A 25,591-nucleotide genomic window follows, 5' to 3' on the forward strand; every position below is an offset into this window, starting at 1 on the left:
CTTCATATGAGACCACTTCGGCGTTGGCTTTGCAATCGAGTTCCCAGACGGGCATGGCGCGCGCGTATGCAGCGGGTACGCGCCACCCCGCTGTGTCTCCGCACCCTCAGCTCCTGGACGGATCTGGTTTTTCTACGGGCCGGAGTGCCCCTAGGGCTAGTATCCAGGCATGTTGTCATGACGACAGATGCCTCCAGCATGGGCTGGGGGGTCATGTACAACAAGCATGCAGCCGCGGGTTCGTGGTCCGGACCCCGCCTGCATTGGCATATCAACTGCCTGGAGCTGTCGGCAGTGTATCTGGCTCTCCGACACTTTTTACCGGTGCTGGAGCGGAAACACATGCTGGTCAGGACTCAGCTCGCTCGCCGTCTGCTCCTTTGAAGTCACACGCGGCTGAAATCGCTGTGTGCCATCCACATTCCGGGCGAGCTCAACCGTGCAGCCAGTGCGCTCTCACGGCAGCTAGTGTCCTGAAGGGAGTGGAGACTCCACCCCGATTCGGTCCAGCTGATATGGGCGCGTTTCAGGGAAGCCCAGATCGATCTGTTTGCTTCCACCAAGAACGCACATTGCCAGCTGTTTTATTCCCTGACCGAGGCCCTCCTCGGCATGGATGCACTGTGGTACTTAACACCATCACTCAGGCTAGAGCACCCGCTACGAGGCATGCCTACGCCCTGAAGTGGAGTCTATTCTCTGAGTGATGTGCTTCTCGCCGAGAAGACCCCCAAACTTGCCAGATTAGCATTGTGTTATCCTTCCTTCAGGATAAGCTGGAGCGTAGGCTGTCACCCTCCACACTGAAGGTTTATGGGGCTGCGATCTCTGCTCACCATGACGCGGTAGATGGCAACACGCTCGGGAAGCATGATCTAATCATCCGATTCCTCAGGGGCGCGCGGCGGTTAAATCCGTCCAGCCCCCCTCTCATGCCCTTTTGGGATCTCTCTCTAGTCCTAGCAGGTCTGCAGAGAGATCCGTTCGAGCCACTCGAGTCAGTATCACTTAAAATTCTGTCTTTAAAGACAGCTCTGCTGATCGCATTGGTGTCATTCAAGAGAGTTGGGGATCTGAAGGCATTTTCGGTCAGTGAATCATGCTTTGAATTTGGGCCCGGTTACTCTCACGTTGTCCTGAGACCCAGGCCTGGCTATGTACCCAAGGTTCCTACCACCCCATTTAGAGATCAGGTGGTGAACCTGCAAGCGCTGCCTTCGGAGGAGGCAGGCTCAACCCACTCACTGCTTTGTCCCATTCGCGCTTTGTGCCTTTATGTGGAACGAACACAAAATGTAAGATCATGTGAACAGCTCTTTATCTGTTACGGTGGTCGGCAGAAGGGAAGTGCCGTATCAAAACAGAGGTTGGCCCACTGGTTAGTTGATGGCATCGCCCTCGCTTATCAATGCCAAGGCGAGCCGCGCCCTCCTAACGTGAAACCACACTCTACTAAAGCTGTCGCTTCCTCATGGGCGTTATCACGTGGCGCCTCTCTCACAGATATTTGCAGAGCTGCAAATAAGCTCGGGAATTAAGCTCGTGAGGTTTTATAATCTTCGAGTGGAGCCAGTTTCCTCCCGGTTATTGGGTTGCCCCATTCAATCGGGGGGGGGAATTAAGCTCGGTGTCACAAACGCTTGCTGCGCCATGCTCCCTAAACCAGAGATGCGTTCGCCTTTTTTCTACTCTGCTAGTAAGTTTCCCTTCTCAGGCAAACCCTAGAGAGTTCCTCCGAGGCCCCCATCATCGAGCAGAGGAGTCGAATGCATGGCTCAGTGTGTGGTTGGTACGCCCATTGGTCTACACGCATATTGAGGATCGGTGCCAGCTATGCGCATCCCCACTTGGTGATGCCATATGCATTATTACCACGCTGTGTTCCCCCTTATTAGGCGGTCCCGTGTCTTCCCTAAACCGCTAACCAGCTTACCATATGTAGCACTCCCCCTCTTTAGGGCTAGTCCATATGCCCCCTTGCCATCAGGTCTCCCCTTCTGGGTAGCAGATGGTCTTCGCCGCGTCCTCCTCCTGCGAATGCAGTCGTATTCCAAAAAATCCCTAGTCTATATTAGCTAGGTAAAAGTACACTTACGACCCACGATTAAACATTCACATTTATTCCCATGTAATGGTAATATGTTGGGCCTAGGGGACGTTGGAAGGTTGCGCTCTTGGTGATGTCAGTGCGCTCACGCTTTGGCTTGGCAAACTGCACATCAGGAGCGTGACGGGCTTGGTTGCTGTGGTGCTTTCCATACAGTCTCCCAAAGTCTGTTTATACAGACACACGTCGAAGTTCCCAAGAAGGAACGTCCAGGTTACTTACGTAACCCACGTTCCTCGAATAGGGAACGGAGACGTGTGTCTCCACTGCCACAACACCTGAGTCTCCAGCTGAGAGCTGAGCAATTGGCTCTTCAGCAGGCATAATTCTGACGAGCTAACTCACATAGCCGACTGATATAGCCCTAATTGGCTCATCAGTTTCAGCTGTGGAGCTAAGCTCCGCCAATTCAATTGTCATTTCATTGGCCCGTTTTTAAATCTTCAGAAATGATTGGTCGTCTAAAGCACTCCCAAAGTGTGTTCATAGAGACACAAGTCTCCGTTCCCTATTCGGGGAACGTCGGTTACCTACGTAACCTGGACGTTTAGTACTGTGAAAAGGCAAAGCTGAATATCTGTGGTTAAAGTGCCACCCAGCGGTCAAAAGCTGCTGGTGCACCAATTGCCACCGTCGCCGCGGTATGAATGGCGGCAAAAGGAACACATTGAAGTAGTAACATCTGTATATGCAAATATATATATATATATATATATATATATTTTTATATATATATATATATATATATATATATATATATATATATATATATATATATATTAGTACTGTCAATCGATTAAAAAAAAATAACTAATTAATCGCACCTTTTTTAAAAAAATTATCGCGATTAATCGCATTTAAAATACTGAAACTAGTCATTTTGACTATTTAAATGTAAAATTAATGTAAACGCAAGACAAAAAATATTTAAATTCTAAATATAATTGTTTAATAGAATTTTTGTTTAACTTGTAACAGATTTCTTCATGTAAACAACATACCCACAATAAACCATCAAGATCCTGGCTTGACAGCCATATTTATTACAGAAATTAAAACACAGGCATGTTAATGACATTTAAATTTCAAAACAATCAATGCCAATAAAGAAAATATTGATTTCCATGTTGGATTCTAAGTGGACTGCAAAAAAATTCCAAAATACAGGCACTGCAGATATGGAAAATGAAAAATTATAATAATAAACTATAGAATACAAACTGTTGCACTCATTGTAAAGTTTTATTGCTGTGAATTGAGAACATTAGTTATAGAGTAGAAACAATTTTGCAATAATCCTCCTTTGCATTCATCCAGTTGCTAAGACTAGGAGTATCCCGCAAGTGCACAGAGACTCCCAAATGCCCACAAATGAATGATAATTTCTTGCAAACCGGTCGTTAAATACATTGCACACCCCTCTCGCCCCTACTCAGATACGTCGCTTACTCCACCCCTGACACCCCTCAACGGGCCTGACACAGACACACACACACAACGCGATGCAGACGTTTTGGCCCCAACGGCCTTCCATACTGGAGCGACTCCCCTCAGATTCAACACGCATGATCACGTTCATCAAATTTGCTTAAACTAAGCGTCCTAAAGTATTACTGTATTTCACAAGGATTCTGACACCACAATGCGAAGCATACGCTTTCATTGCGTTTAATGAGGAAACACGCTAAACTTGGAGGGCTAAAGCTGAAAGGCAGAGTAATGCCCTGTCTTTGACAGCTCGCGACTTCACCAGACTGTCTGAGTACTTTCACATAAGACACCAATACTCCGATTTTAATATGATTAAGATAATACTTTTATTAAAATTCTACCATGTAGCCTTAAAAGGAACCTTACCTTAAAGGAACACCGAGTCACAAAATGCGGAGGATTTTCTTTCTGTTCGCCATGCGGTATCAACTTACAACAGAAGTCGAAAGTAAAAATGAAACACTCGAAATTTCATGAAACTCTGGATAACCTGTGATGCAACTAATTGTTTTATACTGGAACTTGCCTTCAAAAAGTGCTTCCTTGGTCTTATCCACATTTCTTGCATGTTAAACACGCGTCCACCACAACAGGAAGTAAAAAAACCTGCAACTGCGTTAATTTTTTTTAACGCGTTAATTATTTAAAATTAATGGCATGCGTTAACGCGTTAATTTTGACAGCGCTAATATATATATATATATATATATATATATATATATATATATATATATATATATATATATATATATTAGGGATGTGCGGAGCAGCCGGTATTTGTATTTGTATTTGTTGAGGGGGGAAAAGTATTTGTATTTGTATTCGAGTAAAATTCAAAATGGCGCAAAAACATATATTTTTTTCTATTACACTTCTAATTTACGTTATAGTGAAAGTATTGTTTAATTATACCCATTATATAAATTATAGATATGCAATATTGGCTGGTGTTTTTGAACATGTGATAAGAAATGTCATTGAAAAGAAAATAACATAGAAGCCATTATCTCATCCATGGTTAAACCAACAACTAACAAAATACCATTGTGAATATTATGAACCCCACCACCACCGTTCTTGTTGAACGACACTGAATAGACAGAATAAAAACAAATAATACTTCAAAAAACTGTTCTTCTTCTGAAAGAACTTCTTTCCAATGGACAGAATTCCAAAAACTAAAATTAACTAAATAAATCTAAATAAAACCCTGCCTGGGGGATCTGGCAGAACAAAAGTATTCTATATAATACTAAAAGATACAGCCCTGCTATTGTCATCTGCCTGCCACAAAACAGACACAAAGTTTGGTTGGTTGTCTTTTTTATGTTTGAAACTGACTTGCTGGGGCAGAATGTGGCTGTGTTGATGGTTTGGTGCTTGTGGAGGATTTAGCAGAGCATAGCTGTGCTGATGAGAGGATTGATGCTTGTGGGGGGTTCACAGACAGTATCAGGAGAGGATGTTTTTAGTGCATGTGATAATACATTACATAGAAGGTTGCACGGTGGCACAGTGAGTAGCACTGTCGCCTGACAGCAAGAAGGTTACTGGTTCGAGCCCCGACTGGGTTCTCCCCATGTTGGCGTGGGTTTCCTCCAAGTGCTCCGGTTTCCACCACAGTCCAAACACATGCAATACAGGTGAATTGGGTAAGCTAAATTGTCCCTATTATATGTGTGTGAAAGAGAGTGTATGGATGTTTCCCAGTGCTGGGTAGCAGCTGGAAGGGCAGCCACTGCGTAAAACATATGCTGGATAAATTGGTGGTTCATTCCACTGTGGCAACCCCAGATTGATAAAGGGATTTAGCCGAAAAGAAATGAATGAATGATTATGGATAGAAGATGTTGACAGATGTTTAATATCTCTACCTCTGCTGATTTCACTTTTGCACACATTATACAGTATTACTTTGTTTTATCTGCAGCATCACTGACTGTAAAATGCTTCCACACAGAACCTGAAGGTTTTTTTTTCTTTTGACTGGTGGAGGACCAAGAAATGGCTCAGCAGCAGTCTTTTTCACTCTTTTTCTGGGTGCCCAAATGTATTTGAGGAGTTTCAAGTTAATAAAAAGTGAGGGCAAGCTATGTTAAAGGGGTGGTCCACAACGATGTCATATTTTAAGCTTTAGTTCATGTGTAATGTAGCTAAGTGAACATAAACAACATCTCTGAATGTAATATACCCAAAGTTCAATGCAAAGGGAGACATTAGCTTTTACAGAGTTAGCTTAGCAAAGCCTACAACGAACGAATTTTGGAGACTACAAACAAAGTCTTCCGCCCCCTGTGACATCACAGGGGTTCCAGGTTACGCGCATTTACTGCTCACACGCCTCGCGCTGCAAAGAAGCGTGGCCACAGACGCGTAAAGAACGGAAAATGCCGAAACGCTGCTATTTTCATGGATCTTGTTCTGCTTCGCTATTTAACCTTCCAAAGGACGTGACACAAAGAGAGAAGTGGTTAAAATTCATTTTTAATCATGTTCCAGAATATTACAAAAAAGATATCACTCTCTGTGCACAGCATTTTACAAAGGACAGCTTTCAAAATTGGTCGCAGTTCAGGGCTGGATTTAGCCAAAAACTTCTCCTCAAAGAAGGAGCAGTACCTACGATAAAAGACGATGCTGGGGATTGTGAGCTACAACCTGTAAGTATTTCTATTTGTTGCAATATCTTACATGCATAGTTTCTAGCATTCATTGTAGGCTATGTTGTAGTACGGACGTAAACCAGGATATAAACCACGAGAAACGCGGTTTGTCTTTAGCAATTGGTTTTGTCTTTGTCAATTGTTAGTCTTTAGTTTGTTGAGGTGGTCTCTAAGTAACAAAGTTATGAACCGGGAGGAGTATGGATCGGCGATCAGAAGCTATACCAAAGTAAATGCGCTAGCTTGTGGATGATATTACGGAAGTTTTCCTGTGGAAATAACAACGGGAGGGTGGCAGAAGATGAGTGTGAAATACGAGAAACTCTCGGGAAAAAACGGGAGTTTAGCAGGTATGATTTAGCTAACGTTACAAACATACGTATCGGTTTTATCCCTGTAATTATCCACGCTCGTCACCAGCAAACACGATGTATATGTATGCGGAAACATTGCGTGAGTTTTACAATTGAAATAGTGGAGTATATACAGACATCCGAAGTCTCCCTGAGGCGCCGCCACAGCCCCCTCCTCCCCCGCTCGCTATTCATCTTTGTCGTGAAATCTCCCACTCTCGCTTTTTCTGTACGTCGCTTTTCAAACTACTTTTATCAACTTGGGAAGTTTGTACATATACTGATAATGCTTTGAAATAGCCGCAAGTTGCTACGATGATGTACATCTGCTTAAAAAAACACATGCTGGAAATGTATGTTTTGCTGCAGGTTTCAATGGGTTTGCTGGTCTCAATATTGGTCAGGGCCAACACTGAGAACAGCTAGACCAGCACTGAAAACAGCATCAAAACATATCTTACTAGCATGTGATTTTTTTTAGCAGGGGTGGCAATTAAAAAATAAACAAACACATGCTTTTTATTTTTACCAGACAACATCTCAACAGGTTACCAGCTCCCCAGACCTACCTTCCACACCTACACATGTAGAAGTTGCATGTCAGGTAGACATTAAAGAGACTGTGACAGTAGCCACCAAAAGATCACCAAATGTGCGATCAGTGGGTACACAAGTTTCTTTTCGTACTTTGCGGGACATCCATGTAAGAAGCAAAGGTATGTTTTATTTTATTATTTAAATATTTGCTGTTGTTTGTTTGTGCATTCTAAAGTTGTTTGTGTGCCAGGTATATTGTGTATTAAATAGCATGAATAACACAATTCCCTTTTTTTTAATAGGTATTCAGGCGAAAGTGTCTTGTCGTAATGTTGGCACAGAAACTATTTCTTTGCCAGATATGCAGCTCTCTTCAACACCAATTAAGGGTTCAATCTTTAGGCCAAGCAAGCGACCTCGTCTTTTGTTGGAGGAGGAGGATGACAACAATGATGATGAGGACGAAGAGTCTGATTTGCATGTAGAACCACATGACTCCACTTATAATCCGGAATCTGTTGTCACGGAAGATTCACAGTCAGTGTAAGTTAATGCATCTTTATCAACAACTTTGTAGTATACAAAATGTATCATACTATTAAATATAAAATCATAATATTAAAACATTGATTACACTTTGTTTCATTTAGGTTAGATCCAGAATCAAACTACATGGACAACAAATACATTGTATTTGAAAGCTGCCTTATAGACTTGTTTGGTTCCTGTCCCGTCTGTAAGACAAAGTGTGCCATCCAAAAAAGACAAATGGGGACTTTTATTGCATTCACACAGCTGTGTGACAAGTGTAACTACCTACGACAGTGGCAGAGCCAGCCCATAGTAGGTAGTACTCCAGTCGGAAACCTGATGTTGTCTGCTGCTACATATTTCACTGGTGGATCATTCATTCAACTACAGAGGGTAATTTAAACAATAATTTAGTATTCTCAAATAATGCAACAGTAAAAATAAATGTTTATACATTTTAAATACAAATTTTATGTGTGCGTATGTGTGTGTATATATATATAATGACTTATTGCTTCAATATCTCCTTAGGTTTTCAAGGCCATGAATCTTCAAACGATTCAGTACTCTGCTTTCAGGAACCATGCCAGAAATTTTTTAGAACCTGCCATCATACACAAGTGGAATCTAGAGCAACAAAATATTTTTACACAGCTAAAAAAAGAGGGAGCGGTTGCATTAGCAGGAGATATGAGAGCTGACACACCAGGTATGGTGGGTTTATTTAAATCACTTTGAAATCTGATAAATGTATGTGTGTTAATGTATAATTCTTTTTTTTTTCAAATAGGACATTCAGCAAAATTTGGCAGCTACACATTGATGGACAATGAAACCAACAAAATTGTCGATCTTCAACTAATTCAGGTGAGTGTAAACACACAAGAACTGTTATACTTGTTTAAATTTGTAAATGTTTCTACTTATTTATTTGAACTTATGCGTACTTATCAACAGAGCAACGAAGTCGGTGGAAGTTATCACATGGAAAAAGAGGGATTAAAACGTTGTCTTGATAAGCTGGATGCTAATGGTTTAGCTGTTGACTACATAGTCACCGATCGCCATCCTCAAATTCAAAAGTACCTGAGAGAGCGTGGCATCACCCAGTTCTATGATGTGTGGCACTTTGAAAAAGGTAACAATATGTAATACACATGTATATATAAATATATGAGTAATATTACATTAGTAGCAAAAATCAAAAAATGTGTTTAGAAAAATAGATAGATAGATAGATAGATAGACAGATAGATAGAAAGATAGATAGATAGACAGATACATACATACATACATACATACATACATACATACATAGATACATAGATAGGTACACCGATAGATATAGCACACCGCTACTTATGTGGCAATACTTGTATAAGTATTATATTTATAGAAGCTTAGTCATGTTGATTTTTGTTTTTCATTTGAGTTTCTTGATGTAATTATTTTACAAATTTTGTTTTTGATTGTACAGGTTTGTCCAAGAAGCTTGAGAAGCTTTCAAAAAGGAAAGAATGTGAGGTGCTGAAGAGATGGTTGAAAAGTATAAAGAACCATGTGTACTGGAGTGCGACTTCCTCCGTGTCTGGCCCGGAAAAGGTTGCCAAATTAACATCCTTACTGAACCACATACAAAATATACATGTTCACAATAACCCGCTGTTTCCAAAGTGTGAACACCCTGATGTACTTTCAAGAGATCGCAAAAAATGGTTCCAACCAGGTATTTATCCAAAAAAAGTTTATGAATTTACACAATACTGGTTAAATGTAGAGCTGCTGTTCGTATTTCATGGCTGTATCATTACAGGTTCACAGGCCCTCTATAAAGTAGAAAAGGTTTTGAACAACAAGAGAGTTGTCAAGGATGTTGCAAAACTCAGCCACCACTATCAAACATCCTCACTTGAGGCATTTCATAGTGTGATTCTGCGTTTCACACCAAAGAATGTTGTTTTTCCTTTTATTGGAATGCTGTGCAGGTGTTTATCTTTGTTATTTTCATTTAAAATATTTATACAATAGTTGTTACAATGTGTACATTTTTCATTGGTTTGTTCAATGATTTACAGGTTATATCTCGCAGCTATGCACCAGAATGAAAATTGTCAACGTGAACAGGCAATAACTACTACTGGACAGGCTGTGTACAAATTTGTATTTCCAAAAACGAAAAGGGGGGAATGCACAGCAAAACCAGTGAAAACAGAGCCAACATATGGTAAGTTGGATTTTTTTTTATTATGAGTTCTTAATAACAAAATTACAAATAATTATTTATGAGAAAGTAAATATAAGCAGATTAAATAAATTATGAATAAATATCACAGTATAGTTGTTCCAAACATGTAATTGTTTTCTCAGAAAACATTTTTTTTTATTATTAGGCTACGTGAAGGACCTCATGGTCCTTGTGCTAGATGAGGTCTGTTTGGATCCAGCACCATATGTGGAAGAGCTGCAGTCCATTCCGGTTCCACCACCTCTTTCCTCTCAATTTGAGAAACCCTCAAAAGAGCATGTTATTTCACAGCATGTTTCAAGATTTAATCAAGGGGAGGCCGGAACCCAACATACTGTCCTGCTGCATTCGGAAACTCCTGGCGTATCCGGCGCACCACACATGACGGGATGACAACCCTCACTTCACGTCCTAGCCAGCCCCAGCACCAGCTAACAAAGCTGCGATATGACAGATAACGGAAACGCCTATGGCAATAAAAGGAAACGGATGTCAGCATTGCATATCAAACCTTGCAATTGTACATATGTGTATATATTTATTGTTTATTTAAGTTTTTTTAAACTGGTTTTCAGTGATTTGTACTTAGTAACTTAAAATACATTTATTAACATTTATTAAAATACATTTTACAAAAACTTACTCTTCAACATTTCTGTGTCTCAACGGTCCATAGTCTGCCCTGTATATATTATTTATTGTCACGGTTGCAGGTTTGTGCGCTCTTCCGGAATGTCTGTGTGATCATGTGGGTTTGTTTTGCTTTTGTGGCCCACGTGTGTTGTTTTGGTCACGTGGCCTTACGTCACTCCGCTGGATTGATTTTTCGCCAGCTGAATTACATCATCGTGACTATTTAAGTGCTACGTGTTTAATGTTCATTGTCAGTTCGTTACGTGTGCTCATGTGTGTCTCTCTGTCTGTGCTCAGGACCGTGAGGAGCTTCTGCTAGAGCCTGATTTCCTGTTCGATTCCTGTCCTGTTCCCCTAGCCTTAGCACCTCACTCTTTTGTTACACCTGCCTTTTTGAGTTTGACTGTGTTTATTAAATTACTTTGTTCACTCGCATTTGGATCCACCCGAACATTTATTTTTGAACGTGACAAAACGAACTGACCTTTACCATGGATCCAGCGAGTACTTCTCAGATATCGGAGTTCCTTACTGCTAGCAACGCCAGGATCGATCGCCAGGACGAGGCTTTAGCCACGACTGCACAGGCTATCCAGGCGTTGGTTGGTCAGGTGTCGTTACTCACTACGCAGGTCCAACAGCTGATTTCCGGAACAACACAAGGGGAGCCTGCACCAGCTCCGGAGGTGATACCTGCGCCGGTGACTGCCAGTGCTAACTTGGGCGTTGGTCGCTCAGTTGAGCCTCGCCTTCCTCCGCCGACCTGCTATGCTGGGGAGCCTCACTTATGCCGGTCCTTCTTAGCCAAATGCTCCCTGTACTTCTCCCTGCAGCCATCTTTGTTTTCCTCAGAGCAGGCCAAGGTGGCGTTCGTCATCACTCTCCTTTCAGGAAGGGCGGCTCAATGGGGAACCACAGCATGGGAGAAGAAATTACCCTGTTGTTCTTCGTTCGACCTGTTCTCAAAGGAACTAAAAAAGGTCTTTGATCGGGCCGCCTCTGGGAGAGAGGCCGCTCGAGTCCTCGCTGAGCTCCGCCAGGGGAATCGGAGCGTGGCGGACTATTCCATTGAGTTCCGCACTTTGGCTGCTGAATCCGGCTGGAACGCGGAGGCTCAATGGGACATGTTCCTTCATGGCCTTTCGGATCGTCTTCAGGACGAGATCTACTCCCTAGATCTTCCCAAGACCCTCGACGAGCTAGTGGATTTGGCCATCCGGGTGGACTCCAGACTGCTTCGCCGTGAGAGTCGCATGCGGCAAAACAGGTTTCCGGATCCTGTCCCTGACTCGCCGGTCTCGCCGATGGCACCGGAAGTTGGGAGCGTTGACCCGGAACCCATGCAGTTGGGCAGATCCCGCTTGTCCGTAGAGGAGAAGCGCCGGCGAAGAACGGAGGGACTCTGTCTCTACTGCGGTGGGGCGGGGCATCGGGTGGCTTCCTGTCCCGTAAAAGTCAACACCCATCAGTAGGTAAGAGGTTACTGATGGGTGAAATTAATTTGGACAAATCCTCTACGTCTGCCACTATACTGCCCGTCTCCTTATCATGGGGTTCCGGAACTCAAGACACACAGGCGCTCGTCGATTCCGGGGCGGAGGGAAACTTCATTGACTCTGGTTTCGCTTTCAGTTTTAAACTTCCGGTTATTGCTCTGTCACAACCCATTGCAGTACGCGCACTCAGCGGACTTTCCCTTCCCACTATCACTCACTCCACCAAACCCATAAAGCTGATCACGTCTGGAAATCATGTTGAACACATTTCATTTTTTTTAACAGACTGTTCTAACACACCAGTGGTTTTAGGTCATCCTTGGTTAATTCTTCATAAGCCTCACATTAACTGGGGTCTTAATGCCATACTTTCGTGGAGTGAGAACTGTCATCAGTCTTGTCTTTCGTCTGCTCGTTCTGCTGTTTCTTGTTCTGTGTTTCAGGAGGAGCGCATGGACCTGTCAAACGTGCCCAGTGAGTACCTCGACCTGAAGAGAGTGTTCAGTAAGTCTCGAGCTGCTTCACTGCCTCCTCACCGTCCCTATGACTGTGCAATAGATTTATTGCCAGGTACGTCTCCGCCTAAAGGCAAGTTATACTCTCTTTCTATTCCTGAGAGGGAGGCCATGGAGAAATATATTTCTGATTCTCTAGCGGCCAAGATCATACGGCCCTCTTCTTCACCGGCGGGGGCGGGGTTTTTTTTTCGTGAAAAAGAAGGATGGGTCCCTTAGACCCTGCATTGACTATCGAGGGCTGAACAGCATCACGGTGAAGAATACATATCCTTTGCCGCTGATGTCTTCAGCGTTCGAGCGTCTGCAGGGGGCTTCGTTTTTCACGAAATTAGATCTCCGCAACGCATATCATTTGGTTCGCATGAAGCAGGGTCATGAGTGGAAAACCGCGTTTTTGACCCCCAGGGGGCATTTTGAATATTGTGTTCTTCCTTTTGGGCTTTCTAATGCTCCTGCGGTTTTCCAAGCACTCGTAAATGACGTGTTGCGAGATATGATAGATCAGTTTATTTATGTCTACCTGGATGACATTCTGATTTTTTCTCGTTCTCTCCAGGAACATGTGCAGCACGTCAGGCGAGTGCTTCAGCGGCTGCTAGAGAATGGGCTTTTTGTCAAGGCGGAGAAATGCGTGTTCCATGCACAGTCTGTTCCCTTTCTAGGACACATTGTGTCAGTCGAGGGGGTGCGCATGGATCCAGAGAAAGTTCAGGCTGTGGTGAATTGGCCAATCCCCGAGTCTCGTAAGGCCCTGCAGAGATTTCTGGGCTTCGCTAATTTTTACCGGCGTTTTATTCGCAATTTCAGCCAGCTCGCCGCCCCTCTGACGTCCTTGACCTCCTCCAAAACTCCCTTCAGGTGGTCGATCGCAGCACAGGCTGCATTCTCCAATCTGAAGAGCCGCTTTGTTTCAGCTCCCATTTTAGTGACACCTGATCCCTCCCGGCAGTTTGTGGTGGAGGTTGACGCGTCAGAGGTGGGGGTGGGAGCTATCCTGTCCCAGCGCGCCGCCTCGGATGACAGAATTCATCCATGCGCGTTTTTCTCTCATCGATTATCTCCCGCAGAACGTAATTACGACATTGGTAATAGGGAGTTGTTGGCTGTCAAACTCGCTTTGGAGGAGTGGCGTCATTGGTTGGAGGGTTCGGGGGTTCCCTTTATCGTTTGGACCGATCATAAGAACCTTGAATACATCAGGTCCGCCAAACGACTCAGCTCCAGGCAGGCTCGGTGGGCATTATTTTTCGGTCGTTTCGATTTTACCATCTCTTATCGGCCGGGTTCCAAAAACATCAAACCCGACGCGTTATCCCGTCTTTTTGATTCTTCCGAGCGCAATACGTCTCTTGAGCCCATCGTTCCCCAGAGGATTTGTATTTCTGCTGTGACATGGGAGATCGAGAGCAGGGTCCGCACAGCCCTGGATGGGGTAACGCCCCCGGCCGGATGCCCACCCAGTTGTTTGTTTGTGCCGGAGGAGATTCGGTCTGACGTTATTCGGTGGGGACATTCCTCCAAAGTGGCTTGTCATCCGGGGGTGAGTCGTACATTATTTTTAGTTAAACAGCGATTCTGGTGGCCAGCTATGGCACGGGACATACGCGAGTTTGTTTTGGCCTGTTCTGTTTGTGCTGTTTCTAAGACTTCTAATCGCCCTCCCGCTGGACTCCTTCAGCCGCTGTCAGTGCCTTCGAGACCCTGGTCGCACATTTCGCTAGATTTCGTCACCGGGCTCCCGCCGTCTGGTGGCAATACGGTTGTTTTGACCGTTGTGGACCGGTTCTCGAAGGCAGCTCATTTTATTCCTCTGCCCAAATTACCCTCAGCCAGAGAGACAGCGGATGCTGTCATTAATCACGTCTTTCGCATTCATGGCCTCCCGACGGACGTGGTTTCTGACAGGGGGCCCCAGTTTGTCTCTAAATTTTGGAGAGAATTTTGTCATTTATTGGGAGCGACTGTAAGTCTTTCTTCTGGGTTTCATCCTCAGAGTAACGGACAAACTGAGAGGGCAAACCAAGATCTCGAGCGAATGTTACGTTGTTTGGTTTCCCAGAATCCCTCCTCTTGGAGTCAGCAGCTCCCATGGGTGGAGTACGCACACAATTCATTACCAGTGTCGGCTACGGGCCTTTCTCCGTTTCAGTGTAGTTTAGGTTACCAGCCACCAGCTTTTCCCAGTCTGGAATCCGAAGTCGCGGTCCCCTCCGCCCACGCCTTTGTCCAGAGGTGCCGACGCACTTGGAACAGGGCCAGGCAGACCCTCCTCCAAGTGGGTGCGCGCACTAAGGCTAAAGCCGATCGCCACCGGTCGAAGCCTCCCGTTTACGTCGTCGGTCAAAAAGTGTGGCTTTCAACTAAGAATATTCCCTTGCGTTCCGTATGTAATAAACTTGCACCCAAATTTATTGGCCCATTCACTGTCATCAAGATCATTAGTCCGGTGGCAGTCCGCCTCAAACTTCCTCCAGCGTACAGGAGAATTCATCCCGTGTTCCATGTTTCCAAATTAAAGCCCGTTTTTCATACGGCGATTAATCCGCCCACTCCGGTTCCCCCCCCGCCGCGTCTCGTAGATGGGGACACCGTTTATTCGGTTAAGCGCATTCTGGACTCAAGACGGAGGGGGCGAGGATTTCAGTACTTGGTGGACTGGGAAGGTTATGGTGCGGAGGAGAGGAGTTGGGTCCCTGCAAAGGACATATTGGATCACTCTCTTATCGATGATTACAATCGCCAGGTAAGCGCTTCTGGGAGCACCAGGAGGTGCTCTTGAGAGAGGGGTAATGTCACGGTTGCAGGTTTGTGCGCTCTTCCGGAATGTCTGTGTGATCATGTGGGTTTGTTTTGCTTTTGTGGCCCACGTGTGTTGTTTTGGTCACGTGGCCTTACGTCACTCCGCTGGATTGATTTTTCGCCAGCTGAATTACATCATCGTGACTATTTAAGTGCTACGTGTTTAATGTTCATTGTCAGTTCGTTACGTGTGCTCATGTGTGTCTCTCTGTCTGTGCTCAGGACCGTGAGGAGCTTCTGCTAGAGCCTGATTTCCTGTTCGATTCCTGTCCTGTTCCCCTAGCCTTAGCACCTCACTCTTTTGTTACACCTGCCTTTTTGAGTTTGACTGTGTTTATTAAATTACTTTGTTCACTCGCATTTGGATCCACCCGAACATTTATTTTTGAACGTGACATTTATATTCTGTAATGTGTACATGTTTAAACAATTGGGTTCAAAACCAGGATGCTGCACCATGCAAGTAGGAGGGTCTGGAACCTGCATCATACGCTGGACAACCTAAACCGTAATGTATGACAATAATTAATTTCTGCGTGGTCAACTTGCATGTATCCTTTATGAAAAGTGCACTATTAGTCAAACTCAGAAACATTAATGAAAAGCCATTAATGCAATTACATTACCTTCTGTGTTTCTTTGCAGCAGATGTTTTCTACTTCTGTTGGCATTTTTTCACAGTTATTACAAGTGCACCTAAAGAAAATTATATGTATTCCCATAACAAAAAATTAGCTTGATTTTGTATATGTTGCCACATAATTATTGGTTGCTGTTATAACATTGAACATTCATCAACAAAACGGATAAAAACAAAATATTAAATATTGCTATTACCATTTACAAATGACAACCTATTTTGAAACTGACACTAGATGTAAAAGAAGAAAAAAAGATGTTATCAAGCCAACAGCACTTCAGAAATCCAGTGAAGACCGCAGCTATTCATTGTTTAGCACACATATTACTGTTACGGTAATTTCGTGACCGTTTTACTCAATAAAATATCATTCATATTATATATATATATATATATATATATATATATATATATATATATATATATATTATAACATATAATATATTTTCTGCAACGTATGTTTCATTATGTATGTACAAAACTGCACTGTTTTCAGTATAGGTTCGTCCGTGCTTTCATTTTTGTAAGTATTATTTTCATTCATTTATTCAGCCTAGCCATAATTTATAAATACCTGAAGTGCGTTTTAATTTGTCCTAGCCTTATTACGATAGAATGCCATTACGATTGCATTTTTATGGCGTGGTTAAACCTCAGAAGTGAACGAGAAAACAAAGTAGATCGTTTTACCTGCTCTCTATTACAAACGGAGACATTACAACCATCTTATAATGTACTATTTCCTATATACACTAGTATGGGATGTCATGTTTTTTATAAGTATCATTTTAATTTATTTATTCTGCATAAACATTTAGCTTTTATAATTACCTGAAGTGCGTTTTAATTAAGCCTTACTATGGTACAATGTTATTACGATCGCATTTTTATGGCGTGGTTAAACATGAGAAAGTGAACGAAAAACAAAGTAGTTACCTGCTAACGTTATCCATTAGAAAGGGAGACCTTACAGCCACCATATAAAGTACCATTTGCTATTTACACTAGTATGGAATGTAATTTGTACAAACTGACCATTACTGTGTTACTGTGTACTACTATGAAATGCTGATGGCTTGACCACATTCCTCTTACCAATGAACAAAACAAAAACGTACCATTCCGAAACATCTTGCAAAAGTCGCGTTAGCATTAGTTCAGCTGTGTCCTCTTCATTTTCTGTGTCTGATTCGGGCTCAAACTGATACGGCTTCACTGACATTATTTACAGTCTGACGGACAGCATGCAAAAGAGGCATGACGTTTCCTGGTGACGTGATGCCGATCCACCAACCAAAACACATTAGGTTAGCTGACTAATCAGATCCCTTTGAGGGCGGGCTTTATAGAACAAACCAGGAAATATGATGGTCGTTTCCATGTTAGCTCAGTAGCTGTATAAATTGAAGGTAAGAACTGTGAACAAATAACGTGATTTATTACAAATGCATAATGAACCCACATTGTTTTGCACCCCATAAACACAACCAAAGCTTAAAAAAGCTATTGTGGACCACCCCTTTAAGAAACACATGGGATGGTTTCCAGTATGGCGTTGACACATGTAGCAGCATAGAAAGACAGCTCCCATACACACTGGTATTAATCCTCAGTTTAACATCATATGTAATAACCTAAACCATATTTAAATAACATGAAGGGGGACAAAAACAAAAAGGCTAGGACAAAACAACCATTGAAACCTGAAAAAAACGAGAAATCAACAGATGAAAAATCAGAGACGGACAGGATAGCTGATAGCCTGTCAGCTAGCATTGCATTGCAAAACAAACTGTCACTTAATGAATTGGACCTTAAAATCCAATGGTGTCACTGGGTACTCGGACCAACACCTGCTGACACACACCCTAGATCAGCGTTAATATTCTTACTGGAAAACAAAACGAAGGACCTGGTCTTCCACTTTGCATGGATAAAGAAAGTAATACACTGGAACGAATAAAGGATTTTCTTTGACCAATATTACCCACCTGAATTCCAACAGAAAAGACGGGCTTTTGCTCCAATAGGAAAAATTCTTAAAGAAAAGGGATTAAGTTCCAATCACCACCGCCGGCGAAACTTAGAATCTTTTCTGGAAAACGGGCAGGTCTTGTACAATTCGATGACAGAGGCATCAAGAGGTCTGAATGAAAAGGGCTAATAAACAACGAAGAAGAAACTATTATAGGAATTTCTGGAAAAGAGAAAAAGATTTTGGCAAAGTTTGGAGTGACATCGAAGAAGAGAAAAGTATGTGACTTTTAAAGGGACAAGAGGAGAGGAGAGAGGCCCTTTAGAAAAGGAAGGCTTTCCCCTCACATTAAAAAGTTATTTAAGACTTTAAGGTTTGGAGACCTTTTTGGTTATGCTTTTTTATTTGGTTCAGGATTTTCATGTTTGTGTTTTTCATATTCCGTCACTGTGATTTTCGCAATAACATCTGATTATGCAAAAACAGAAATATAGAGTAATTACTTTGAATATTAATGGGTTACTAAATCCGATTAAAAGCAAACTCTTGGCTAAAATGAAAAAAGAAAAGCAACAGATAATATTCTGGTAACAGACACATCTTTCTGATACAGAACATAAGAAATTAAATAAAAAGGGATTTAAGGTTTTCTTTTCCTCATATAATAATGGTCGTAAACGAGGAGTAATGACATTAATCTCAAATAAAGTCAACTTCCAATTAAATTCTAAGATTACTGATAAAGAAGGATGATTTAACCTAATTAGGGAACTATCGACTAAAACAAAGTTACATTAGATAATATAGATAGACCACCTGAAAAAGACAAAGCATTTCTCAAATAAATATTTACTTTTAGAGCCAGGGAGGCATCAGGTACGTTGATATGTGGGGAAGAGTGGAATGTACAACTTCAGCCTAAATTGGACTCATCTTTTTAATAAGCAAATTAATAAAGAAACTAGACAAATAAGAGATATGATTAAAGAATTAGGCTTCAAAGATTTGTGGAAAGACATATACCCTCTTAAAAAAAATAGTATTTTCTTCTCTTCCACCCAAATGTCTCGTTCTAGAATTGATTCATTTTTTATGTTTGGGTCAGATCAACATAAAATAAAAGACTGTAAAATAGAAACAAGGGACATCTCAGACCATGCAGGAGTATATTTAACAGTGTACCTGGACAATAAACCCAAAAAGACATTTTGGTGATTTAACCCTAATCATTTGGATTATTTAACATGTAGAATATGTTCAAAAAGAACTATTAGAATATTTAAAACATAATGATAATGGAAAGGTGTCACCTAGTATCCTATAGGACGCAGCTAAAGCTGATATGCGAGGTAAACTTATAATGTGAGGATCAAGGAAAAAAATGGAATTACATAAATAATCTGAATATACAACTTAAAGAATTAGAGACTAAATATGGTGATAAAAAGATCCAGATATTTTAATAAGATCAAAGAAGTTAAAGCTAGAATAAGGAAAGAACAGGCAGAGTAGAGTATCAATAAAATCAAAGATCCCAAAATTAAAAAGATATGTCATAGATTGGAGGAAATACAACAGGCTTTTCAGGAAATACTACAGGGTTTGCGCCCGAAGTTTTATCTATGCGACCTCAAAATATATTTGTGAGCATTTGTGCAAAAAATTGTTGTGTGCGACCCTGTTTTTACTGCAAAATGTTCACCACATGCGAGGATTTGGGAGACATTCATGCAGAATGCATCTCTGCACTTGAAACGGGAAACGCAGCACTCAGGAATAGTTTAAAACAGTTGTCATGTCAACTTGCTGCAGTAAACAAAGCCAAGTCCGTAATGTTTGCCCCACCTTCGCGCTCTTCTTATTGGCCCACCACTGCTCTAGCACTGAAATATCAGCTGTCAATCACTCAGTCAATGCCTTCTGGCTTGAGATGACAGAGAGAGTTACTGCCGCTACAAATTGTAAAGCGCTAAAGATGAGAATGCAGATAACACTGACAGATTTTGTTTTAGAAACCATGGCATCTAAAGTTACAAATAATGACATATCTTTGTGCTGCTGCGTTCTGAAGCATCTGGAGAGGTTTGATAGAGTTAGCTGGGAGCCCGGCTAGCAGAGAGTTGCAATAGTTTAGTCTGGAGAGAACAAGAGCTTGATCAAGGAGTTGAGCTGCATGTTCAGATAAGAAGGGTCGGACCTTTCTGATGTTATAGAGTGCGAATCTGCACGATCGAGTAGTTCTAGAAATGTGGTCAGAGAAGTTTAGTTGGTCATCAATCATTTCTCCAAGGCTTTTCACCATTTTGGATGGTTGCCCATTCCATCTGGATTAAGAAGTTGTGATGTGGAGTCGGGTTGGCAGAAACTTCAATTATTTCTGTTTTTGTGAGGTTAAGCTGAAGATGATGGTCTCTCATCCAGTGTGAAATGTCTGACAGGCAGGTTGAGATGTGAGTCGGAACCGAGGGATCATCAGAGTGAAAAAAGAGGTATAGCTGGGATTCATCAGCATAGCAGTGGTAGGAGAACCCATGTTTCTGGATGACTGGTCCTAAAGATGTTGTGTAGATGGAGAAGATGTTGTGTAGATGGAGAGTTATCATCCCATCCATCCCAAACAGCGTAATACTGTTTTTAGGATCTAAAAATGTTTTCTTTAAAAAGCAAAAATATTCCACACGCTTTTTTCCAAAATAAACTTTCTTTAAAATAAAAAAAACAAAAAAATGTTTTAAAAGTTTTAAAAACTATACTAAACTAAATCTATGCGCAACAATCTGTCCAGGTAGATATCCTCAGCAGTCCTCACCATTATGATAAATAGAGTTAAAATGTCTTTTTTTATTAAAAAGTTGAAAGTTTTATTGAGATAGATTGTTGGTGATTGTATGGGTTTTGACCAGATTGGGTAGCAAGACATGAACAAAGGAAAACGAAGACTTGTTTAAAAAGATTTAAGACCTACAACAAAATATTTTAGTAAATTTAAGACTTTTTAAGGCCTAAAAGTTTAGATTTTGGAATTTAAAGCATAATTGGAAAATATAAATGCACATTTCTTTTTACTACCTGACTAACAGTTGTTTATGAATCCTGTTGAATAATTGAAAATAAATATGCACACAAACCTCCGGCACCACTTACCACAGAGAAATGCTCAATTGAAAAATTTAACAGTTTTGTTACAGTGACTGACTAACTCAATCTTAATCTTATTACTGAAATATTGCTGCAAGATATATTTTTGATGTTACATTGCTCTGACAGGCCTAACATGATGCAAAACCTCTTGTTTATGGACCAAAAGAAAATCATATTTTGTTAAACTGTACATTTCCCTGAATAAATTTCATATTTTAAAAACTCTAGAGACTTTGAATCAGTATTTGGTCATTACTTAAATCAGCATTTAAAGCAAATGTTAAATATAAAAAAACTATTTATATGTCAAACATAATAATAAAACTTCAGAATTATGAATTGTTGTATTCCGATTTTATAAATTCCTTGTGCATTAAAGACCAGGACAAATATACACACGCACACACGTGCACACACACACACACACATTTGAAGTCAGAATTATTTCCCCCCAACCCCCCTCCCCACTCTGAAATTTTAGAGTATGTCTGATAATATTTTTTCTTCTGGAGAGTCTTAGTTGTTTTATTTTGGCTAGAATAAAAGCAGTTTTTAATTTTTAAACACCATTTTAGGTCAGTATTATTAGTCCCTTTAAGCAATATTTTTTTCGATAGTCTACAGAACAAATCATCCTCAAACAATAACTTGTCTAATTACCCTGACCTGGTTAAGTATATACACACACACACACACACACACACAAGTATCAACTTGCAATTTTGAAATTGCAGATTTAAAAATATTTTCACACAGAGTAATGCTTAATTTAAATGTGTGTGGTTCTGTTTGTTTATTGTTATTATTAATATTTTGTAATTATTTTTTAATTTTGGTTAAAAGATTATTAAATAAACTGTATTGCTAGTAAATCATTACTCACTTTTGGATGACATCACCATACAGCTGTCCCCCCACTTTTAAAATGGCTGCTACGCCCCTGCTCACCAGTGTTCCAGGCAGAGAGCGATAGAGAGCGTGGCTCGGCACCCGCGTCTGCGGACCATCATTCACCCGTGTTCAAGGCAGAGAGCGATGGAGAGCGCGGCACGGCTCACGCGTCTGCGGACCGTAACTCACCTGTGTTCCTTCATAAAAAGAAACCAAATAGGAGCACAAAGCCAGGACCCAATAATTTCACCATTTATATATCTGCTAGTAGATGGAAAGCTATAAAGCCTTTGTCTGGCGGCCGAAAATTGCAAAAATCGTGGATACATATCCTATATGACAAATTCCGTCGACATAATCCCTGCTGCACCTTAGTTTTTACAGATCTCAGCACTCAAAATTGAGTCATAGTCGTAAATATAGGTGTCCTTATATGACGATGAAGGCTTCCTGTTTATTTAAAACATGTAATGCACATTTCATTTTTTGAATCGCAAAGAAGCCACATGATGAAAAACATATTCCAGTTCTTGTCACCAGAATTGGTACTGTTACTCATTTTACAGGGGAGATGAGATCTCGCCAGGCCAGTTACACGAAGAGAGGCAAGATAGCAAATGAAGTGAGGAAAGGAGTAAGTAATATTTATTACAAAAACCTGAGTCAAACACCAGTTCCTGAGTTGATGGCCAGGAACACCACAAGAAGTCTAACTAAAAATGTTATCAAAGTGATCTCTTGTGAAATAAATAAAAGTCAAAGACTCCATGATGATGTCATGCTGGAACTGATGCTGATACAGAAAGTAATGAAAGAAACGGATCTGTCATATCATTACTTTCCAGGGTATGTATAACACCTTCAAGTGGATCCCTTTTGGGTGCATCTTTATACAGAAATAGGAATTGCCATTCTTATTCAGCATCTCAGAAAAGGTCCAGTATTGTTGCATTTGGATGCGACTTGGGGTGTGGTGAGTCGCATTCCAAATCAACCAAAAAGAGTGCTGTATTACATCATCTACCAGGACATGGCAAGGACAAGCCTCCTCTTCCGGTTTCTGAGATGGTGACTAATGATCACACAATACCTAACATTGGATTTTGGTTGCATCAAACGATTGCAAAGGTACAAAAACATACGATGTACTGTGTCAACCAGGTTGAGACGGATTATAGCTGGGCACTGATCCAAGGGGTTTTGTTGTCATTTAATAAGCTTGACATTAACACTTACCTGGCTGATAGTTACAATTGGATTAAAGGAAATCCAACCGTAACAGATTTCCATAAAATCACAAAAATTCATCTTTGCTCCGAGAGTGTTTGATGTTATGCTGTATCTTCTTTTCTTTAAAGGTAACTGTGTAGTTACTAATGCAGTCAAAATCTGTTTGCTAGTTGCAATCACACATGAACACATTATTGCATCTAAAGACTTTACATTTTTTCTATATAATATTTATATAAATAATATTTATTTATTTATATAAGCTATAATTTTGTAAACTGAACATTGTATTAGTTCATGAAATATGGTTATTTTTTGTAAATTAATACAGTTATATAAAACTTCCATGTTTTTCACAGAAAGATTCTGGCAACCACAGCTGCTGGTATTTTTTCGGAAATTTAACAGATATTTTACACAACCGAAACAACCGAAAATCACCCAGCTAAACAGTCCAGACAGCCAGACAAAGCTCTCTCTCATACACATACACACAAGCACCAAGCAAGACACACAGGCAAAGCTCTCTCTCTGTCTCATTCGCATAGCAATATTCACGATATTGCTAGACAGCCCGCTCCCGTCCCAAATTAAACCCGTTACCGACCGCTCCCGCGATTTATTCGGAAATTTATTCCCGCGCCGCAGACCTCTACCACGGAGCTCCGTAAACAAAGCAGCACGCGTCACGTTTTTAACGTGACTTTTCACGCGATAAGAGAATATAGCCAGTTAACCTGATACAGTAACAAATCACAACTAAATACATTTGCAAGCTAGAGTAAACGAGGCAACTTTAATCGCACGTACTTACACTTGAGAAATGGAGGAAGAAACCCATCCTGACATGTCCATCAATAAGTTACTCTTTACTGATCCTTCCTTTAACAAACGCAGATGAAGTATTCTTTGTAGCATGTAGTTTCCAGAAGTTTCCAACTGCTTGGTTATAATGCTGAGGTTTCATCTCTGGGTAGATACTCGATATAATATCCATCTGCAGTGTGACTTCAATCGACCGGCATGTTTGTGTGCGTGTGTTTGTGGGTGTGTGTGTGTGTGTGTCTGGGTTTTTGCGTCAGAGGGTGGGGCCTCAGGTTTGAAATCTTCCGGGTTTGCGCGTGCACGTTGTTACGTTATAGAACGTATTAATTATTTGTTTGCTAATTTTATATATATAAATATTATATATATACAGATTTGTGTTTTGTTTATGCATTTGGAGCTGATGTTGTGTTGTGCGCTGTGGAGCATGCGCAGCTTTCTCTCTCTCTCTCCCCCTCCCTCTAGAGCTGCGCTTGATTGCGGTCCAGCCGTGTTGCGTGTGGGAGCGTATATAAGCTGGAGGAGAGGAACAATGGGGAGATCTTTCTGCTCGGTGCAGGTCGCAAATCTCCGTCGTCGTCGCTGCTGTTGTTCTGAGCGTCTCCTATCTCCTGCCCCAAATTGTTGGTTGACTTGGTGTGAATAGATTTCTGTTACTGACAATTTAATTATTTTCTTAAACGACTCTCTGTTAAATGTGAATCTATTGGCTTCTCTGATTAAATACCTATTTATATATATTAGTTTTGGAGAAACAGAAGCGGTAGGTTGGGAATCGCCATTTACTTTAAAACGTTTTCTCCTGGTTTGTGGTAGCAAGGGAGAAAGGGAAGCTTGCTGTAATTTTATTTGGGGTACTTTTATTTGAGCAGGTAAGTTAGAATTATTTCCCCGCAAGTTAGCTGTCTTTTTGTTTATTATTTTGGCCTGGATTCCCTTCCGAAGAGATGCTTCTATCTTTGTTTTCTAAGTAAATAAATATTGTTACTACTTGATCAGCGTTGTGATTATTGTGAGTTGGGACAGGAGAAGGGGAAAACCCTAAATTGAGTATTTGAGTTTCTCTTTATTTATTTTTTTTCACACTTGTTATTGTTCCCACCAACCCTAGACTGGTCGGGACGTAACAATTGGGGGCTCGTCCGCTCGTTAATACGATATAGTTTATTCTTTCAAATTTGCTTGGCTGTTTTTGAACTTTTTGGTAGGGGAGGAGTTTAAGTCAACTTAAAATGGATTTTGATCTAATTAAGTTTTCTCTCTTGCCTACGCTAGAGGAATTTGATAGGTGTAGAAAAAAAGATTTAATTCTAATAGCGGAGTTTTTCAACTTAACAGTGTCAAAAGAACAAAAAAAGCAGGTTATAAAAGATGAGTTGTACGTCAAGTTGGTGGAGGCCGGCGTTTTGCCTAGTCGCGCTGTAGAGGGGTCCGAGCAAGAGCAGGATTTAGCATCTGATGGCGAGGCGACATCTGGTTCAGAGTCAGGGAGTATAACGGTTCAGAAGATCGATCC

The 25,591-nt window shown here is 41.2% G+C and overlaps 2 protein-coding genes across 2 annotated transcripts in view; both read left to right on the forward strand.

The window, feature by feature from the left end:
* LOC137491262 (tripartite motif-containing protein 16-like) overlaps nucleotides 1-25,591 on the forward strand; it is a 496,597-nt gene that overhangs the window by 238,795 nt on the left and 232,211 nt on the right. The window lies entirely within an intron of this gene.
* On the forward strand, nucleotides 5,130-10,563 carry LOC101882440 (uncharacterized). Its single transcript, XM_073948362.1, has 11 exons — nucleotides 5,130-6,258; nucleotides 7,147-7,330; nucleotides 7,454-7,694; nucleotides 7,802-8,075; nucleotides 8,214-8,391; nucleotides 8,473-8,549; nucleotides 8,640-8,820; nucleotides 9,160-9,408; nucleotides 9,496-9,667; nucleotides 9,758-9,906; nucleotides 10,073-10,563. The coding sequence occupies exons 1-11, from the start codon at nucleotides 5,986-5,988 to the stop codon at nucleotides 10,318-10,320; spliced, it is 2,226 nt and encodes a 741-aa protein (XP_073804463.1). The 5' UTR covers nucleotides 5,130-5,985; the 3' UTR covers nucleotides 10,321-10,563.

The sequence above is a fragment of the Danio rerio genome, chromosome 4, assembly GCF_049306965.1.
Source record: "Danio rerio strain Tuebingen ecotype United States chromosome 4, GRCz12tu, whole genome shotgun sequence".
Classification (NCBI taxonomy): domain Eukaryota; kingdom Metazoa; phylum Chordata; class Actinopteri; order Cypriniformes; family Danionidae; genus Danio; species Danio rerio.

What these genes read in the sequence shown, in the direction of transcription:
- LOC101882440 (XM_073948362.1), top strand. Translation starts at nt 5,986, where the DNA reads ATGCCGAAACGCTGCTATTTTCATGGATCTTGTTCTGCTTCGCTATTT. An exon ending in TCGATCTTCAACTAATTCAG is followed by an intron (nt 8,550 to 8,639) that starts GTGAGTGTAAAC and finishes ACTTATCAACAG; the next exon opens with AGCAACGAAGTCGGTGGAAG. An exon ending in TGTGTGGCACTTTGAAAAAG is followed by an intron (nt 8,821 to 9,159) that starts GTAACAATATGT and finishes TTGATTGTACAG; the next exon opens with GTTTGTCCAAGAAGCTTGAG.